Below are 19,593 nucleotides of genomic sequence, written 5' to 3'. Positions count from 1 at the left end.
AAAAGCGCTATACAAATAAACTTGACTTGACTTGACTTGTTATGAAAATTACGTCACTTGTCATCCTGCCAAAATAACGTGTTCAAGTTTTCATTCAAGATCGAGAAGAAAGCTGCTGAGATTACGCTCTTGGAACATTCAGTGTTGATTTCATAAGCACCAGGGTTTAGCTTTTTCCCATCTGTGCTCAAGGCACAGGAGATACCTTACATGTTCTTAAAAAAACAAGCTATCCTTTATACATAAATAATTCGTTTCAAACTTCACAACCATTTATTAAAGACCAAAAGTGTTCGTCCCTGCCTTTTTTTATTAACATCATAATCCTTTTACATAGTTATGATTTATTTTTTTTATGAAAATAGGTCAGTAGAAAGCAATTTTCTTAAAAAGTCTCATGTCAAGTCCTCCGTGTTTTTTTTTTTTTTAAACACAATCCAATTTCTGCACCTTCGCTGTGCAATCGTGGTAAAAATCCGTTCAGAAAGAGGAGGCGTTTCATCCTCCGGGTAAAACCCCCGGCTCTGCCTCTGTTGGACCTCGATATCCAATCAGGAAAAAAGAGGGATTCAGAAGGGACAAAGCAAAGGTTTGTTCATTATCAAACGATAAAATGCGTCTTCTCAAAAAGGGGTGCGTTCAAACGTTTGTGGTGAAGGTTGCAGATCCTCTCCCTCGTGTGGGCTTCCGCTCGGAAGCACAGCCGTTGTGCTCGGAAGCACAGCCGTTGTGCTCAGTCAAGGTAAGTGGGTCGATGAGTGGAGAGACACGACAGAAGGACTTCTGTGTGCCATTTTATCCGTCTTTCCGTCCCGGTCGAGGGAGGAAAGGAGGCTGCTGAAGCTTAAGCGTCCTTCAGTCTCAAACACGCCCCCTCCATCCCCAAGCAGCCAATCACACTAGTGCTGAGAGAAGCTAAAGGAAGTACCTTCCTGACTGGCTGCAGTCAAAGTCCCAGGAAAGGAAATCCATTGCTTTCCCTTTAATGAGTGGTCGGAGCAGATGACTGGCTGGTGGTCTGTTCTCCAGTGATGTCACACTGGAACGGGCGTGGTCATGGAAATGTTTGGGGGAAGGGAGGGAGGGAGGGGGGTTCTTGTGGAGATTGGCTTGTACGCTCAGTCACTGTCCGAGCCCACGGCTGACGAGCCTTTTCGCTTTCTCTTGGGTGCTTTGGGTTTGGAGTCCTCCTCCTCCTGCGGTGACATGAGCAGACTGTTACAATTCAGGCCAAATTTTATTTCCATTTCAATCTATTACAATAGCAGGACATTTTCTAAATATGCATAAATACACTTATATTTGGGAAACAGAGCACGTTATTTGTAAAATGTATGTAAACTTGTAGTAATGACAGCATAATGACAGCGGACCGGAAAAACTATCGGTATGGATTTTGCCGATAGCCAATAGTTCCAGCAATCAATGATCTAATCCATACCGATAGTTTTTCCAGGTTGCTGGAGCGGCTGAGAAGGTCCGCTGTCATTATACGGTACAAAAGTGTCAAATCACTGATGCCACGTGGTGTCTTTTTTTAAAAATTCATTTTTTATGTAAATGTTTGAATTTATTTGGCTTGTTACTTTTCGGTTTCAGTTACAATTTAGTCTTTTATTTTCTTCAATGTTTATTAATACAATGAATATGTCCATATCTATTTCATCTAACACATTTTCATGATTCAGGACTGTTTTTTGTAATAAAGTTCAGTACTATTTTTATATGCAGTGTTATGTTTTTCTTGAATAATTGTTATATTGATCATCCCTTACAAAACCCAAAAACTATTTAACATGTGAAAGAATGATCACATACAACAAAGGTGTTAATCAGCATCACCTGTTTAGAAATTCAAATATGATCCTGTATAATGAGCATCGATAGTAATTGTAATTAATGGCAACCCGACAGAAGCCAGCTTTCTTAACCGTGTGTTTTGAAATCTCAGGAATATGGTGGGCAGTTAATAAAGTGGGAAAACCTACTTTTGGCTTGTAGACATTATTTCTGGCATGTAAGAAAGAAATCATGTATATATAGATGGTATATAGACAGGAACTCACTGAGGCGCTACTTGAGCCGCTGTCCTCATCGTTATTGGCTGGCGGTGCCGCACCTTTGCGCGAACGCGGGGAGGACGCCGGAGCTTTACGCCGGGATTTGGGTGGCTTCGAGGAATCCTCGTACTCCTCGGCCAAGGAGAAAAGATCGCTGAACCTGGTGAGAAGAAATGGAATGTAATAAAAGACTTCATTTTAACCCAAATTCTTCTATGTTATTGGTATGAACAGTATCTCACAGAAGTGAGTGCACCCCTCACATTTCAGCAACCATTTTAGTATCTCTTCTCAAGGGACAAAACTATAGATCTTAAATTTGGATAGTGGTCCAATAATGGCTGTATGTTGAGTTCTGTACTGTATACAAGCTGCACATTGATACTCTAAAATAGATTCATTTCTACAGTATTGTCCCTTGAGAAGATGTAATAAAATTCTAATTTAAGGGGGGTACTCACTTTTGTAAGATACTGTATAAGTAAAACCTATACACCAATCAGGCATAACATTATGACCACCTGCCTAATATTGTGTTGGTCCCCCCCTTTGCTGCCAGAACAGTGCTCCTGTCCTGGTGCACCACTGTTCCCTACTTGGAACACTTTTGATAGACTCTGAACACTGCAGACCAGAAACATCATACCAGAGCTGCAGTTTTGGAGATGCTCTGACCCAGTCGTCTAGACGTCACCTCATTTGTCGAAATCCTTACGCTCGCCCATTTTTCCTGCTTCTAACACGTCAACTTTGAGAACAAAATGTTCAATTGCTGCCTAATAAATCCCACCTACTAACAGGTGCCATGATGAACTTCACCAGTCATAATGTTATTATTTCAATGTTATGTCTGATCGGTGTATACGAGTAGACGCAATACACGACGGTATGTATTATACTGAGGAGAGACTTGCCTCATTTTGTGGGCTTCATCACAGCTGGCCTGGACATGTTGAAGAGCCTGCAGGATGGGTGTCTGGGTAAAAACTTCAGACACACACACACACACACACACACACACCCAGATGTAAATATGTGTGCTGTTTATAAACACTATATCAGAGGATTGGGGAACAAAACTGAAACAGACTCACAGTTATTCTTGGTGTTACTGAGACTCAGCCTCAAACTGTCTAAATGCTCCAACATCTGTTCCAGGGTCAGCTGAGCCAATTTACTGCTGGAGCTCCGTAAACTGCAAAAGAAAAAAAAAGAAAAGACAGACACAGACACACACACACCATACTATGGTAAGTACAAATTCTCTGTCTATTAAGGGGCCAAATGAACAAACAAATGAGGTTTTGGTTGGTACGGATTACATCTTAGCGTGGTGATACCTCTGGCGTTTGCGAGGCATGTTGTTGTTCTTGATGAGAAGTGCCTTGATGTGCTCGGCCAGTTGGTCGTCATGTTTGGCCGCCCAGTGGCGCAAGATGCTGGTGGTGAACTGATCCTCTGGGTGACACGGCCGACTGAGCACCATCTTCACCATCTCCTCTGTGGGACTGCAAACGAGCAAACGCACAAATAGGATGAGAGGGGGAAAAAAAAAACCAGCATACAAACAAATCGAAAAAAAAAAAGGAAAAAGAAGATTTTGCTCAGTAAGATGCGTACCTTTCCCTTCGGAGTTGCAGGAGTAAGCAGGATAAAGCTTCAGGATGCTCTGCAGAGACACAAACACAGACAATGAAGCAGAAATAATCCTGAGTTACCGTATTGTCCGGACTATAAGCCGCTACTTTTTCCCCACGTTTTGAACCCCGTGGTTTAAACAACAAAGCGGCTAATTTATGGATTTTTCCTGGGTTTTTCCCGGTTTCACAAGCTTCCTGCCACCAAAAAACTGAACCCCATAACATTAGACCATTTTGCCGAACGAGTTATGGTGAACTAATGAAACTCTTTATATTAAATCAGATGGGCTCCCACTGAATCGGGCCGCACCACATCATAAATATGGATGATGTTCCTCTGACGTTTGACCTGCCGCTCACTCGGACCGTCTACAGGAAATGCGAATCATTCGTCATGCTGAAAACAACCGGGCATGAAAAAACACTTCACCTGTGTTCTGAGCTGCACGGCATCGGGAGAAAAACTTCACCGATGGGGTTTTATAAACGCACGACGATGCCAAAAGAAAAACTCCAGAGAGAAATTGTTGTGAAAGGAAGGAGGAAGACAGTGAACAATGACTTTCTTAGTAGGCTACTGTTTAGATACAAGCCGTGTAACAGACACAAGTCTGTGTAAAGTTTATTAGTTTCAGTGTAGACAATAATCGACACCGGTAGCTGATCGCTGTAACTATCTGAAAAAATCCATAGTAGAGTTCGTCAGATAGAAGAAGAGAAGAAGACGTGCACTCACCTTTGTATTTGAGGTGCTGTAGGATAGGGATGATGGTCTCCAGTGGAATACTGTGGGCCAGAAACAGCTGCCATGTGCTATACTGCTCAAATGTCTCCCAGTCCAGTGACTGAACTGTAACACACACACACACACACACACACACACACACACACACACACACACACACACACACACACACACACGCACAGTTACACACTGAGGACCTTTTTAGACATCACTCTCTAATGAGCAGACCACTGAGACACATGCACAGTCAGACATGGTATCAGTCAGACGTTTGGAGATAGACTTGGACACTCACTGAGGATGTTGAGCACAGAGTCTTTGCGGAACATCACCAGATTTCCCATCATTACGTGACACATGAGCTCTTGAAGCTGTGAAAACAGGAGCGTTATAAAAAGAAAAACGTTGAAATGTTGGGATATGTGACCAATGCTGATTAAAAACAAACCTGCGTGGAGTCTATCACTGCTACGATCATGTTCAGGAGTTCTCCACTGCGCAGGGTCTCATCCGGGAACTGGGGAAATATCACACACACACACACACACACACACACACACACACACACACACAATTATGAAAACCTGTCCACCTCTTGAATAGTGTAGTGGTGTATCATTTGGTGTTTCAGAAAAATTCACTCAATCGGGCATATTGTCCACTAGCGCCTACAGAATCTGTGTTTGAGGTAAAAAAAAATATTTATAAACAAACAAAATAAAAAAAAACACCTTCTCGCATTGTCCACACTAATACGTTTTCTGTGACAACGCATCATTTTCTCTTCGTTTTCGCCTCCAGTCCACACTGAGGCGCTGTTTTCACTCGACGGAATGCAGCTTGTTAAAAATGCCCTCCAAAGTGGATACGTTTTAAAAAGGCAGTTGTTGTCGCAGCGTGGACTGCGCGTGAAAACCAAGACGTAAAATAAATAAATAAAAAAGAGACGACGTTTTTAGTTGTCGCCGCCACGTTTCCATTAAATACGCGCAGCACATGGACGCGATCCGTTTCAGTGCGGATGAGCAACGTTTGGGAATCGACTGAATAGGAAAGTGTGGACGAAATCGCCCTTTTCGGATTTACTGTGTTTGACAGTAGATAATGGTGCCGATGAAGATATGAGTGTGTGTGTATACGTGTGTGTATACTGTATACCTCTGTGTAGATGGAGGGTGTGAGGTAACACAGCAGTCTCACATCATCCTCTTGGCAGGCCTTCATGTCCATCATGAGACACGTGTGTAGGTCCCCCAGTGCTGTGGCCTGAGCAAACGACTCGTACAGACTCATCTTCCCCGCCGCCGCTTTACTGCCGGGACACAAGCAGCAGAAAGAGGGAGAGAAAAAGAGAGAGTGTGTTTAAGCATTACGCAGATCTTTCTATTCACACCGGAGTGAGAGATCAAGAGAAACTACATAAACACTACAGTATATGGACAAAAGTATCGGGACACCTGAGCACAAGATTGTGCTTCTTCAACATCCCGTTCCACAATTAATCCCCATTTGCTCTTATTATAACCTCGCAACCTCTTTGAAGATGTTCCACTAGATTTTGAAGTTGGTTTGTAGAGATTCGTTTAAGATTCATTCAACAACAAGTGTGTTAATAAAGTCACTAATACACTTTCGTCCCAAAGGTGTTCAACAGAGTTGGGGTCTTCAGCAGGTCACTCAACCCATGTGAAGCAGATCTTCATGCACACGAACATTGTCAGGGTGGAACAGGTTTGGGTCTCCTAATTCATGTAAAGTGAAAATGTAAATGCTTCACATCTGAAGTGGGAGCTCAGTGTTTTAGGTTTTAGGGTTGGTTACTGATCTTTAGTGGTTTCAAGTTTTGATGTCTCACAAACTGGCAATATTGGGGCCCTCAAACAAGGTCCTTAACCCTCTGTGCTCCAGGGGGCGCTGTATCATGGCTGAGCCCAGCTTCCTAACATTGCTGGGATATGCAAAGAGCTAACTTCAGTGCTATAAAGTGCATGAGACAATTAAAAGTGAGTGTGTGGCTGGAGAAGTCGGGTGAATTAAAGCGTGAGAAACAAGCGGCACCAATGGCGGACGCACCTCGCCTTGAGGTAGTACAGGAGATGATATCCAATTTTGGGCTGTTTCTGGTAGAGCTCAGCGAGCATGTCCAACAGCACTGAGAAGCCACTGTTGTCCTCCTGCATCTGACACAGGTTCCTGAAGATCAGACACACTGGCTTACACACCGACTCCTCCAGCGACCTACACACACACACACACACACACACACACACACACACACACACACACACACAATATGTGGACAATTAGGGCTAATAAAGTATTACAGGGGCCTTATTTTAATTTATAGTCACATTTCTTTCGACAACAGACATTTTTCACATGTTTTTTCAAATGTGACTTTTTAAGACGACCTTTAAGAATAAAATTTGAGACCAATATGACGACAAATCAAAAACACACACACACACAAATAGATTGTTAGCAAACAACCTTAACCGAGCACTAAATTATTTTATCCCCCCCAATGGAGATGCTTGTGTGGTCCAGAAAACGTTTCATTAAATCAATCTTCCGCATCACGTCTTATCTTATGAGGCGAAGGAGGGAAAAGAAAACCGGAGATGGTTAAGAAGAACCAGGTCCATCCTCTGCACTTTTACCATTAAGCACATTTTTCTTAACCGTACCCATGCGTCTAACGTTTACACACACAGACTAAGAGAAACAGACATACTCCTCAGTGATTTCCTCAGGAAGCACATCTCCTCTAAAATGGCTTTTAAACAGCTCAGCTAGACAGGAAGCCAAAGTGGACATCTGCTCCGAGTCAAAGTCCTCCTATAAGTGAGAGAAATGTGGATATCACTCAAATACAAATGAAAAAAAAAAAGAGCTCCTTCACCCTGTGGATTTAAAAACTCACCTCGAGAATCAGGTCCACGATTTCCTGCATGACTTCACAGTGCATCTCCGTGTCGCTGTGACAGAACAACACGTGGTTCATCATGAGGTTTTGAAAGAACATTTCTTAATATAACTGCTCTGAGCATGATGCACTTTACGAACAATGAAACATATCCTCCTAAATCCTCGGATTTTATTCTTTTTATACAGTCAATTAAACAGATCATCCACATCCACTAGCTGAACATTGAACATCAGATGAATTGGGTTCCTGAATGAAAAAAGGCTTTTGCTGCAAAAGGTGTCGGTTGCTTTACCGCTACATTACTCAAGTGTACGACCTCATTCACACCCACACACCGGTCTCAGTCTCACCTCCCTTTCTGTAACTGTAACACTTTCTCCTTCAGCGTCTCGTCCAGCTGGTCCACGTAGGGCGAGATGTCCGCCGGCTCCTCTATATACGTCTCCTTGACGTGCTGAAACTTGAATTCGCGTTTCTTACCTTAAGAGAGAAAATTGCACTATAAGGCACCGATCCCTCGCTCCCGCAAGTCAGAGGTGCGAGTCGAACCCTTACCCTTATTGTTCAACTCTTCCTCGTCGTCGCTAAACGTCGCGTCCGTGTTGTCGTAGCAAACGTCCTCCTTATCCAGGACGTGATTGTCCATCTCTAAGGAAACGGACTCTTCCATTTTCACTGAAATAGATCAACAATTTGTATTTGATTTTGGATGCACTAGAGACCCGGATGGGAGATTTTTGGGAGATGGGACCCAGATGGGAGACTCAGACCTTCTGTGGCTGGAGAGGGCGAGTTGCAGAACTCAGGGAAACGTTCTCTCAGCATGGAACGCAGCTCTCGATCCAGTTTGGGGTTGTCGAACAGTGGCGCCAAGTGTCTGAGCACAAGGTAGAGGTGTGTAGAAAGTTAGTTTGCATGTGCTGCTCAAGTGTGATAAGATGTTTCAGGGTGTGTTAAAACTCATTATTTTATATACCCTATAGGAACAGGGACTCCTCACCTCACCCACATCTTCCCAGAAGAGTGGAGGAAATTGGAAAGACAAATTGGGACTGAAGGTGGAATGCGATGCTCAAAAAGCACACATACTTATGACCAGGTGTCAATTCAACAGTACTGTCATATAACCAGATTAGTTCATATAAAAGTGTGTGCATGTGTGTGTTTGTTTAATACTCACGCCAGAACTCTCTTTTCCATAATGAAGTTAAGCGAGTTGAAGACGCCCTGGCGCACTTGGACCTCCAGTGGCGGATAAAAGTGAGGGATTATCTGATAAAAGTACCAAAAAATTAAAGAAACAAAATGAATTAATTTTGAATAAAATCAATATTGTTTAATATTAAGGCTGCAGTGTGTTATTTTTGTCAGCTGCACTGTGAATTGCAATGCAATAAAATCTGTTTGTTGGTTTGCGACCCCTAGGGGCTCTGTGGTGGTACTGCAGGAGGTCTGCTAATTAATGTTGAATGACAAAAAAATGTATAAAAAAAAATATATTAAATAAACATAGGTAAAAACATCTAAGACAAAATATTGAATTTTAAAAATATACTCATGAAAGCTCTATTAAACTTAAAGCTGATATTCATTTGATTTATCCACCTGATAGCAAAAGGAAAATGTATGCTAAATAAACAGCTAAATAAGTTTTGATTTTAATCGCAATTGTAATTTAAATCGCAAAATACATGTTTGTTATGATGCATCTTGTTTTGAAAATAGATAAAAATATGCAGACAATCATGCAAGTACGATTGATATAACTAGCATAATATAATTGTTTTTTTTTAATATCAGTCACTATGTTTTACCCATTTTTGTATCGGGCATCTCTGCCCCATGGCTCTATAGTCTACGGTTTCCTTGACCTGAAAAACATTGAAGACCCCGCTATATATAATATAACTGATTACTGCAAGTAACTCACTCGACACATGAAATCCAGCAGCGTAGCAGTGATGGCTGGATGCGGCTTCATCGAGTGGTGCATCACCAGAATGGCAGGTTCTGGCAAAAACACACACATTTACAGCAAAAGTTAACACTCAGTTACAGGGTAAATCATATAGAATCATCAGAAACAGCAGGAGACAACGCCAGGTTTGTTTCCGAAATCCTCACCGATGTTCATGATGCTGTCTTTCTCCGGGTTGAAGAAGAGCCAGTCGTAGAACAGGGCCAGTTTAGCGTTGGAAGCGGCGACGTTCGACTGCACAAAGAGTGCACAGGTTAGATTATACCCATTAGCGCTATTTGAAAGGGAAAGTATTTCGATATAAGGTGTGAAAGACTTCCAATATATTCAAATAAAGCAGAGTGAAGAGTGACGGCGAAGAAGAGTGGACCGATTTGACTTGCTGATAATCGATAAAATCATTTGATAGTTTTTCAAACGGATACTGGATAAAAACCAAAAAAACATGCCATGTACAATAGAACTGAACTTCATCACCAAAAAAAAACAAAACCGAAAAAAAGGACAGAATAATGAAAATGTGCCAAATAATAAATAAGTTAATTTTATTAAGAAATAAAGAGAAAAATAAAAGCATGGAAACTAAAACAAAAAATAACATTCCAAAATAAATGGAAATTATTATTATTTTTTTATAATACATGCTTAAAATAAACAGGTCAGGGTTTCGCCTCTAGAGGCCGCCCTCGTACGCTTTAACACAACCTGGAAAAACTATTGAGTATGGATTTTTTAAATATAATTGATATTAGTGCAGAGTAGATGAATCGGTCGACCTCTAGAAATTAGTATTAAAGCGAAGTCACAGAACTTTTGGAATTCTATTCATTAAATCAACCTCTGTTTTGTGGCTCCCTCATAAAAATCCGTTTAGTATTGGAGTATTTGAATGTCAAAATCATTATACAACATTCCCACAATCTCACAATTATAATAAAATAACATACTAATTATATTTAGTGCTGTTCTTATACATATTAGCTTGCTAGTCTGATTACGTTATAATTTCATAATGTTATCGGTGTATACACGATTGTGTTATCGGTGTAAACACGTTGATAGAAAGTTCAGGAAACAATGAAGCAGAATATTACTGTGTATTTGCAAATGATCTTGTTGAAAAGTTTCAGAACCGATTGTTTGCTTTCTTCAGTAATTTTATACAAATCAGGTATGAATGCATGTCTCCAGGAGCACTGGCCATGTGGCTGGATCCATCTCCAACATGACCGACCACTTTCAAATGCATACTGTGTGTGTGTGTGTGTGTGTGTGTGTGTAGAGTTTGTACCGTGCAGGTGGTGAGCAGCCAGCCGATGATGGCCCAGCGAGGCAGGATGTCCGAGCTCAGGACCTCGTTGGAGGGGTGCACCACCCCGCAGATGTATCGGATCAGATCGCACCGCAGTGACTGACTCTCAGCCGTGGACAGGTACTGCCTCTGAAACCAGTCCTGATAGCGTTTCTGCTGGCCAAATCGAACCTGCAACCACAGGGACACATTTTAGGTCCGTAATGACCTGCCTGTGACGTGTGGAACGGAAATACTTCACACACACACACACACACACACACACACACACACACACACACACACACACACACACACACAGGTATGTTCTAAAGGGGTTGTTTTACAATACTAAATCGTGTTGTACAGAAGCAGTTCATTAAACAAGAAATTATCCTCAAGAGACTTACAAAAAAAAGTACAGAGAAATAAATGTCAGTATTGCAAACCATCTATTCTACAGTAAAAATCAAATGTGTGGGTGGTGTGTTTGTGCCTGTGTTTTTACCCTTGAGGTCATGAACAGTAGCTTGGTCTCCATATCAGGAGTGAGGCGGCAAGCCAGGAATTTGCGTGATGTACGGGAGGTGAGAAGCTGCAACAGACCTACAAAGGCATTTCACACACATTAAAAAAATGATGTAAGTGTTTCATTAAAGGCAGGTGAAAGGATATAATAAACACTCTCGAAAAAAAAAAAAATGGCTGGGTGTCAATTACACCACAACAATACTGACCTTCTGCAGATACATCTGGACTACAATCTACATTTTTATTTATATTTAAACTCCTCGCTTTAATTAGAAAAAAAGAAAAAAAAAACTAAACCTAATGAGGTTGAGAGGTACTTTTAGGACACACACACACACACACACACACACACACACACACACACACACACACACACACACACACACACACACACACACACACACACACACACACACACACACACACACACACACACACACACACACACACACACACACACACACACACACCAGTATACTGTGGGCTCAGGCTCTGGGGGTTGTGCAGCAGGTCTCTCCACAGGAGGTCCATCTCAGGGATTCGAGCTACGTTCTGTAGCAGTCTGACGAGATCTCTCCCGATGATGAAACACTCCATAAACTGAGAGATAAAGAAGAAAAAAAGTAAAAAAAAAAACGAATAAAATAGTCTCTTTCATTACCCTCTGTTTATACTCAGCCATCTTTCCACAAGGTTCTAACACTTATAACGACTTGGCAATAATATTAGAGAACTTACGAGGCATAGTAGCTCTTTTTGTAAAAATAAATAAAATGTAATTAGTTCATATTTAATATAACAGGATGAGTGGAATTGGAAAGCGCAAAATGCAATAATATACAAATATACATGTTCAGGGATTCTTTTTAGTTTCTGTAGCGTCTACGTAAAAAAAATATACACACTATACACCGGAGTAGGGGTTTATGATATATGATGTCTATGATAATATCGTTATCGTTGTTTTAACAATATGGGGGCAGAAAATATGCACATTTATATCATTACGTACGGTTTTTTAATAACACATGAAAAGTGGCGTTTTTCCTTCCAAAAATCAGCTATAAAAATACATTATAAAATTTGTAAAGACCCATACTGATATTATATTATTAAATACTGGTTTCATTTGCGTAACAGCCAAAATGTCTGTCAATTACAATATTAAATGTAAAAGTGAGAATTCAAAACAATTATGCATACTTTTAGAAATAAATGGAAAAAAAAAAAAAATAATGTATAAGGGGAAAAAAGCCCATAAAAAAAAAATGAAATGTACTTATCAGAAATAAATGTATCTAAACCAACACACAGAATATGAAGAAAATATGAAGAATGTCAAAAATTTTTAAGTTCATGGTAGTCCTTAAGGCACTGGCACAATAATGATAAATAAATAAATAAAAAAATAAAAAAATATATTGATTCGTTTTTGACCCGCCCCCACATTTGAAAATGTAATTTTTAAAAATGTAATTTTAAATATATGTTTTTCTCATATCAGATCTGTATTTGATAATAAATGTTGACTTTTAAACTAAAATTTCTAATAGTTATTAAAGTAGATTAACTATTGATTAGATTTATCCACCAACAAACAAATGTTTAAAAAAGTCCGTGTTCATATTTGATCACATGACCGCGCTCGCTCGCTCTTCCCTCTCACCCTCTCTCGCAGCAGGCCGATACAGAAGTCCACCTCTCTTTGGCGGAGCGTCAGGAGTCCCTGTGTCCCGTGATCTACGATGAGTCTCAGATATGTGTATACAGACATGGCCACCAGCATTCCGCTCTTCAGCACCCATTCCCTGTTCACAAACGACGACCAAACACCGCAACGTGACACATCAACACAGAAAACACGAAACATTGCACTAGAATGGAATTTACAGCCCTATCCAGTGGTCTAATAACCAAAATCATGTGCATCGATCAAATTTTAATCCAAAACAGTTTACATTTCAGCATTTGTTCATTTATTGTTCTTTTTAATGCTGTTTCTAGCATCAGGGGCTATTTTCATGGCAGGATCTTAGAAGGCAAAAAAAGCATTTACAAAATTCAGCAGGTTCTACAGGTGGAATCAAAAATGTTCGAGCCTAGTGTGCCAACAGAGGGCAGCACGAGGCTGCACGCACTGTCACAGGGAGCACCGACCTTCATAAGTCCGTGAGCTAAATGACATTGCAAGCCACGCAACTGGTGCTATTCTGAACATGTGCGCACTCTGTCTCTCGCCATATTTGCCTCCTGCGGACTTCGCCCTCTTCCCGAATATGAAAATGATTTTTGACACCGTTGCGGAGAAGGAGGAGAATCGCAGAAGGTCTTCGAAAAGAAGACTTCCAGGATGTGTTCCAGCAGTGGCAGGAACGCTGTTTGATACCACAGTCCTGTATTTGAATACTGCATATGCGTTCCTGTATTTTCTTCGGTGATCCATTTCGGATTTTTGCCATGTTTGTTTTGCAGTGGTCACACGTTGGGGGGTCCGATGTGTGGTAATACGTAAAATACACTGGAAGCAACTACAGGTAAGCTTCAAGCTACTTTTATAAGCATTCTATACGACCGTTCTTTACAGTACAGTACATGTGTATTTACGGTACCTTTGATCCACTAAGATGTCCAAGACGTTTTCAGCCAGCCACAGGTTTTTACTGGTGATGTCACCTCCTAAACAAAGGTCCACACATTTGGAAATAAGTAATGTGAGGAATAAACCATTTGGGACCATGCATTTGCATTATATACTAGTATAACATGTATGTTTGAAGGAATCAGTGCAAATGCGAGTGAAGTCAGTGTGCACAATCGTGATGTACCGGCGATCTGCTTCATGAGGGTCATGAGGACTCCGTCGGCTCCTATCACCCCGCTCTTCACCAGCTCTTTGACCACCCACACCAGCTGTGCACAGAGACAGAAAATCAGGGAGGAATGGAATAAGCCTGGGGGTAAGACTCCAAGCACCACATACTAAGACCGGTCTATTCAGAAACCTGCGTGCGACACACGTCCTGCAGCTTGAGGAACTTCTCCATGAGGATTTGGTTGATCTTGATGAGAACTACGTTCATGCCGTCGCGGTTGACTAGTGTCAGGTCTCTGTAACACTGCGTGGAGAAGAAAGCACAAAGGTGATAATAGTACAGAATAACTGCTATTAGTCAGAAATCTGGGTTCGTTTTAAGCTACAGAATGTGTGGTGTTAATCAAATCACAACATTGTGCTTAAACCTGAGAAAAACACTAAGAAAAACAGAAGCCACACCTTATTCACTAAAACTAAAGCCAGAAGTTACGCCTCCATCATTAGGACTTACAGAAGCAGAAGCCTCACCTCCTTCCCAAATATTTACAGAAACAGAGGCCACACCTCCTCCAATGTGACATATAGAAGGCCACACCTACATACATATAGAAGGCCACACCTACATACAGAGGCCACACCTCCTTCATTAAAACTTACAGAAACAGAGGCCACACCTCCTCCAATGTGACATATAGAAACAGAGGCCACACCTCCTTCATTAAAACTTACAGAAACAGAGGCCACACCTCCTCCAATGTGACATATAGAAACAGAGGCCACACCTCCTTCATTAAAACTTACAGAAACAGAGGCCTCACCTCCTCCAATGTGACATATAGAAACAAAGGACACACCTCCTTCATTAACTTATAGAAACAGAGGCCACACCTCCTTCATTAAAACTTAGAGAAACAGAGGCCACACCCTTACTATGAGTGACAGGTAATAAAGCCACACCTCCTCCACAGTATCACAGTGCAGTGACACAAAACTATATAAAATCAGTCCTGATCACTTCCCATCTACTGCTGAATATCTGCCGCTTTATTTCAGAACTGCAGCCAATGAACCGATTACAATGAGTAAATCTTTTCACCATGAACAGGATGTGTGTGTGTGTGTGTGTGTGTGTGTGTGTCAGTGCATGTTAATTCCTTACCCGCTGTGCTTGCGAAGGCTCTGTGAGCATCAACGTGAACAAGCCAAGGCACACTTCCTCATGCTGCTGAGGACCTTTACACACCTACACACACATTAAAGACATGTTTATTAACCGTAGCAAGTAAAAGAGAAACCAAAAAATTAAAAATCCAGATCGGTGGATGTCAAAGAGAAAGAATGTTCTGATTCAGGACCCAGTCTGTGAACACCACTTTTATGAGAAATTATGAGAAAGTAGGATTTATACCCATGGATGGCATAATAACTACCAGCAAGCTCTTTATTTTTGTTTAACTTTCTAATGGCCTCCCCAGTAGGGGGCGAAATCTCACTTTTCCCAGGCAGTCATTATTTTCTGATTGCCTCAAGTGTTTAAAATAAATTCTCGGCCACTGCTTCTGGGGATGTTCAGGGTGTGTGTTTGTCTTGAATAGAATGGGGGAAAATGTTCTTTTGTTTTTATCCCAACAAGGACCCAAGACCTGCTTATGGGGACTTATAAAGGAACTCCATGATGACTTTCAGGATGTTCACTGTGAACGTAATAGTATGTTGTTACAATGGATAATAGACAGAACCCCAGTGGCCCAGTAGATAAGTATTGCTAAGGCATTGATCGCTAATTAAACATATTCCACAGGATAAACCATTTCTTCAGCATCTGGGGTGCCTTTCTTAAGTATCCTCAGGAATTAAAAAAATATGGTCAGACAGATTTTGAGGTAAAAAAATTTTTTCCTTCCTTTAATTTGCTTATTTATTTTTTCTTGTATATGTTTATGTATGCATGGGTGTGCGGTTGTGTGTGTACACAATATATCTGCTCCATTATCTGCTACAAATGTACCTTAAATTAATACTTTTCAACTTTTTTATTCTTTTATCAACATGACAAATATGAAGGTTTTACACAAATGTATGTTTATAATTAGTGAACACAAACTAAACATAGAGCACGAAAAAAAAAAAAAAAAAAAAGGTATTACCATGTTTTAAATGACGGAAATCATCGGGACACTGAATAGAACTTTTGCTACGTTTCCACACGGACGGTTTTAATTGCCGGATTTGAGCGTCATGGCAGTTTTTGGTGCTTGATATGAGACATGGCGCATCGGTAAAAAAATAAATGATTAAGATATATAACGATTAAAAAAAAAAAAAGTAAAGAAGGGACGTTGTGAATAAATGTGTATTGGGTTAAAGGTTAAAATTTGTACATCTTTTATATTTATTAATATTTTTAAAATAAAAACGGTCACATAAACGCATTAATCGTGTGTTAACAATTGGCGTTACCGCGTTATTAACGCATTCAGTTCTTTCTCTGGGGGAGGTGGTAGCATTGTAGGTAAGGCATCGGACTTGGAATCCAAAGGTCGCAAGTTCAAATCCCAGCCACACCAAGATGCCACTCCTGGGCCCCTGTGGAAAGCCCCTAAATAATAATTGTAAGTTGTGGAGGTGGAGCTGGAGGTAGCAGAGCTGAAGATGTTGAGATGTTTATTGAGAGTGATGAGGATGGACAGGATGAGAAATGAGTTTATTCGAAGGACAGAGCATGTAGGACGTTTTGGAGACCAGGTGAAGGAGGTGAGATTGAGATGGTTTGGACATGTAAAGAGGAGGGACATGGGGTATATCGGTAGGAGAATGCTGAGAATGGAAAAAAAGAGGAAGGCCAAGGAGGAGGTTTATGGATGTGGTGGTAGTTGGGTTGAAAGAGGCAGATGTAGAAGACATGGGGGTATAGAGACGGATGATCCGCTGTGGAGACCCCTAATGGGAGAAGCCGAAAGAAGAAGAAGAAGAAAGGAATCTCAGTATTGTGTCAGGTCTTAGGTTTACACCTTGTGATCAAGCATAAGGAGGAGGAAACGAAGACAATCATGTTCCCGTAAGCACGTCCTCCAAAACCCCGTCCCCGGAAACACACAACCAGAATTCTAAAAACGTGTGAAATATACGTGTTTGTATTTACGTTTTGCTTGGTGGATATTCATAACCCATGTTAGTGAATTGTACACGTTTGGTTTTTGCCTTATATGTGGCTTGTTTTTTAATTCTTAAGTATATTTAGCATGAGTGACATCATCGTCTCAAACTTGAGCAGAAATACTCACGTGGGCGGTGAGGGCATCGTTGGATTCTCGCTCCGACAGTCCGTTTGTGATGGAAGTGGTGACGGCCACACACCTTTCAAAGCGCTGAAACACACACACCACACACACAAAACCTTTTAAACAACATCTCCACAAGGTCATTTGGTGGACATCCGTCTGGGAGCAAAAGTTTGCACGCCCACCTTTCATATAATATCCATAGGGCATTTTGCAAAGAAAAAAAATAATTCTGCACCTCTGTTGTGCGATAATTAATAGAATATATTATACACTATTCGCGGCTTGGGGTTTGCCTTCTGGGGGGGAACCTTTTCTCCTCGTCTTCGTCATCACGACTACGAGACTTCTCAAAACAAATCTGAGGACCAAGACGGTGGAAACCAGAGGGTCCAACTTTTGCACAATAAAAGAGCAGACGTCTCGTGTTAAAACCCAGGTCCCTTCCTGATGAAAAAACGGACCAAAGGGTAAAAGTGTCTTGATGGAACGTGGCTCTGATCTTTTTTTGTTTTAGAAGATCTGGTCTTTATTTTGCAAATTTCGTCCTGGCAGTCTTTCGGGATCTTCTGCGTTCTGGTAGAAAATCATGTCAAGCTCACAGACACACACACAGATGTCTCATGAAAGTTACATGGACCACCAAGAGACAGTTCCTCATCCATACAGAAGATCTTAATGATGTTCTTGACTTAATAAGAGGAACAGACATGACAATAGAAGACAATACAGTGGGTGAGTATACAATATATCCTGTAAAATTAATAAACATCCCCCCCATATGCAAATATGTAAATACTCAATAGGAGAATCTTTCCATGTTAAAGGAAACAAAGGGAGTGAAGGGAGAGGAATGAGAGAGAGCAGAAAGGTTGATGTGAAGGCCATGTGTACCTCCTCCAGCTCGTCTTTGGCGTCCAGGCTGGTGGACACCAGCAGGCGGCCCTGCGCTCTCCCCTTGGCCGCTGAGGGCTCCATCGCCTCCCGCCTCGCTTCGCCTCGCCACCGCCGACTTCAGCTCCAGCGGCTTCGGGGCTTCACGTAAACCCCACTGTTTCTTTCCTTTTCTTTTCCCACCTCTTGTATTATTTATATTCTTTATAATAATCACTCGCCGTTTGCTTATGCACTTCTCGGCACTTTTTTTCTGCGCCCCCTCACACACACATACATACATACACACTCACACACATACACACACACTATATGTTCACGAAGCGAAAATCCGCCAGCTCCGGTGTTTTCACCCAGTGTCCCCCGCTACAACCGTCCGACTTCCGCAGGACACACGGCGGCCTACCGGAAGTAGTCCCTTCTGCTTGACCAGGAGGCGAGACGAAGCCACGTGTTTGATCCAATCGTACTCAGGAAAGCATATGATTGACACCCGGTTCCACCAATCCCCGCGTTCGCTTGGCGCCCCAACCGCGCGTTATGATTGGCCGACTCTCAAACTGCGTTCTTATTGGACGCGGTGCGCTCTACGTCAGCTATAAAAGCCGTTATTTCACCTCCCTAAGTAGTCCCCCTACATAGGCAACACAACAGGATTCGGGATTCGGGACGTTATTTTTTCTTTTGACCACCGGCTTTCATTTAAAGCAGAGTAAAAATTATTGTTTCAATCACGTGGTTTATAGACACGCGTTTTATTCATTTAAAAAATTATTATTCAAAAACTTTTTTTTGACGTTTATAAAATGAAATGTTTAGGTTTCGGCCGCAAGAGGGCGCTATCATCCAGGAGACTTTTCTCCTAGACACGAAGAAAAAGAAACCAACGTGGTGGCAGGAAGTTTTTTATATATTTATATACTATATCTACCAATGTATTGGGGCACCTGATCTTTCCTACCATATGTGGTTCTTCTCCAAACTGTTAACACAAAGCTCGAAAGCTCACAAAGCTCAAACGTGTTCCAGCATGACAATGCCCCTGTACACAAAGCGAGGTCTATGAAGAAAAAAAAAGCTTTACATGGGTTGGAGTGGAAGATCTCAGCTATAGAGCTCTGATCTCAACCCTATTAAACACCTTTGGGATGAATGTGAACACTGACTAAACCCCAGGCCTCCTCACCTTCTCACCTACATCACATGTTGTGGCTGATGAACACAAATGTCCACAAGCACACTCAATGGATGCTCAATGGAATGTAAAAAAAAGCACACAGGTGTCGACAAACTTTTGGCAATATAATGTTTGAGAGTTTTAACCTCTCACGCTTCTATGAGCCAAAAAGAAAGATCCGTGATCTTCAAAGTCCAGTCCAATCTATATATTTCGAATGAAAAATTTGATGTAAAGTGTTCTGCTTACCCA

General features: G+C 41.4%; 1 protein-coding gene across 3 annotated transcripts; it reads right to left on the bottom strand.

Annotated features, from left to right (window-relative positions):
* Positions 1-250: 250 nt before the first annotated feature.
* Positions 251-18,608, bottom strand: ints3 (integrator complex subunit 3). 3 transcript variants are annotated; one of them, XM_083544266.1, is made up of 29 exons: positions 18,165-18,608; positions 17,274-17,357; positions 15,149-15,232; positions 14,177-14,290; positions 14,000-14,084; positions 13,784-13,850; positions 12,841-12,982; positions 11,645-11,774; positions 11,152-11,249; positions 10,644-10,835; positions 9,499-9,586; positions 9,305-9,384; positions 8,555-8,646; positions 8,145-8,251; positions 7,930-8,049; positions 7,725-7,854; positions 7,369-7,423; positions 7,180-7,283; positions 6,519-6,683; positions 5,604-5,757; positions 4,894-4,962; positions 4,741-4,816; positions 4,437-4,550; positions 3,681-3,729; positions 3,383-3,568; positions 3,155-3,255; positions 2,975-3,047; positions 2,067-2,220; positions 251-1,196 (listed from the first exon to the last, which is right to left on the bottom strand). In XM_083544266.1, exons 1-29 carry the CDS (start codon positions 18,246-18,248, stop codon positions 1,119-1,121), a joined length of 3,075 nt encoding a protein of 1,024 aa, XP_083400392.1. In that variant the 5' UTR covers positions 18,249-18,608; the 3' UTR covers positions 251-1,118. The 3 variants fall into 3 exon arrangements, with proteins under 3 accessions (XP_083400392.1, XP_083400394.1, XP_083400393.1); XM_083544268.1 differs by having other exon boundaries at positions 3,401-3,568; positions 15,149-16,929; positions 18,165-18,607; XM_083544267.1 differs by having other exon boundaries at positions 3,401-3,568; positions 18,165-18,607.
* Positions 18,609-19,593: the final 985 nt, after the last annotated feature.

This window comes from Silurus aristotelis, assembly GCF_946808225.1.
Source record: "Silurus aristotelis genome assembly, chromosome: 6".
In the NCBI taxonomy this organism is placed as follows: domain Eukaryota; kingdom Metazoa; phylum Chordata; class Actinopteri; order Siluriformes; family Siluridae; genus Silurus; species Silurus aristotelis.
This window is presented reverse-complemented; position numbering and strand designations above follow the sequence as displayed.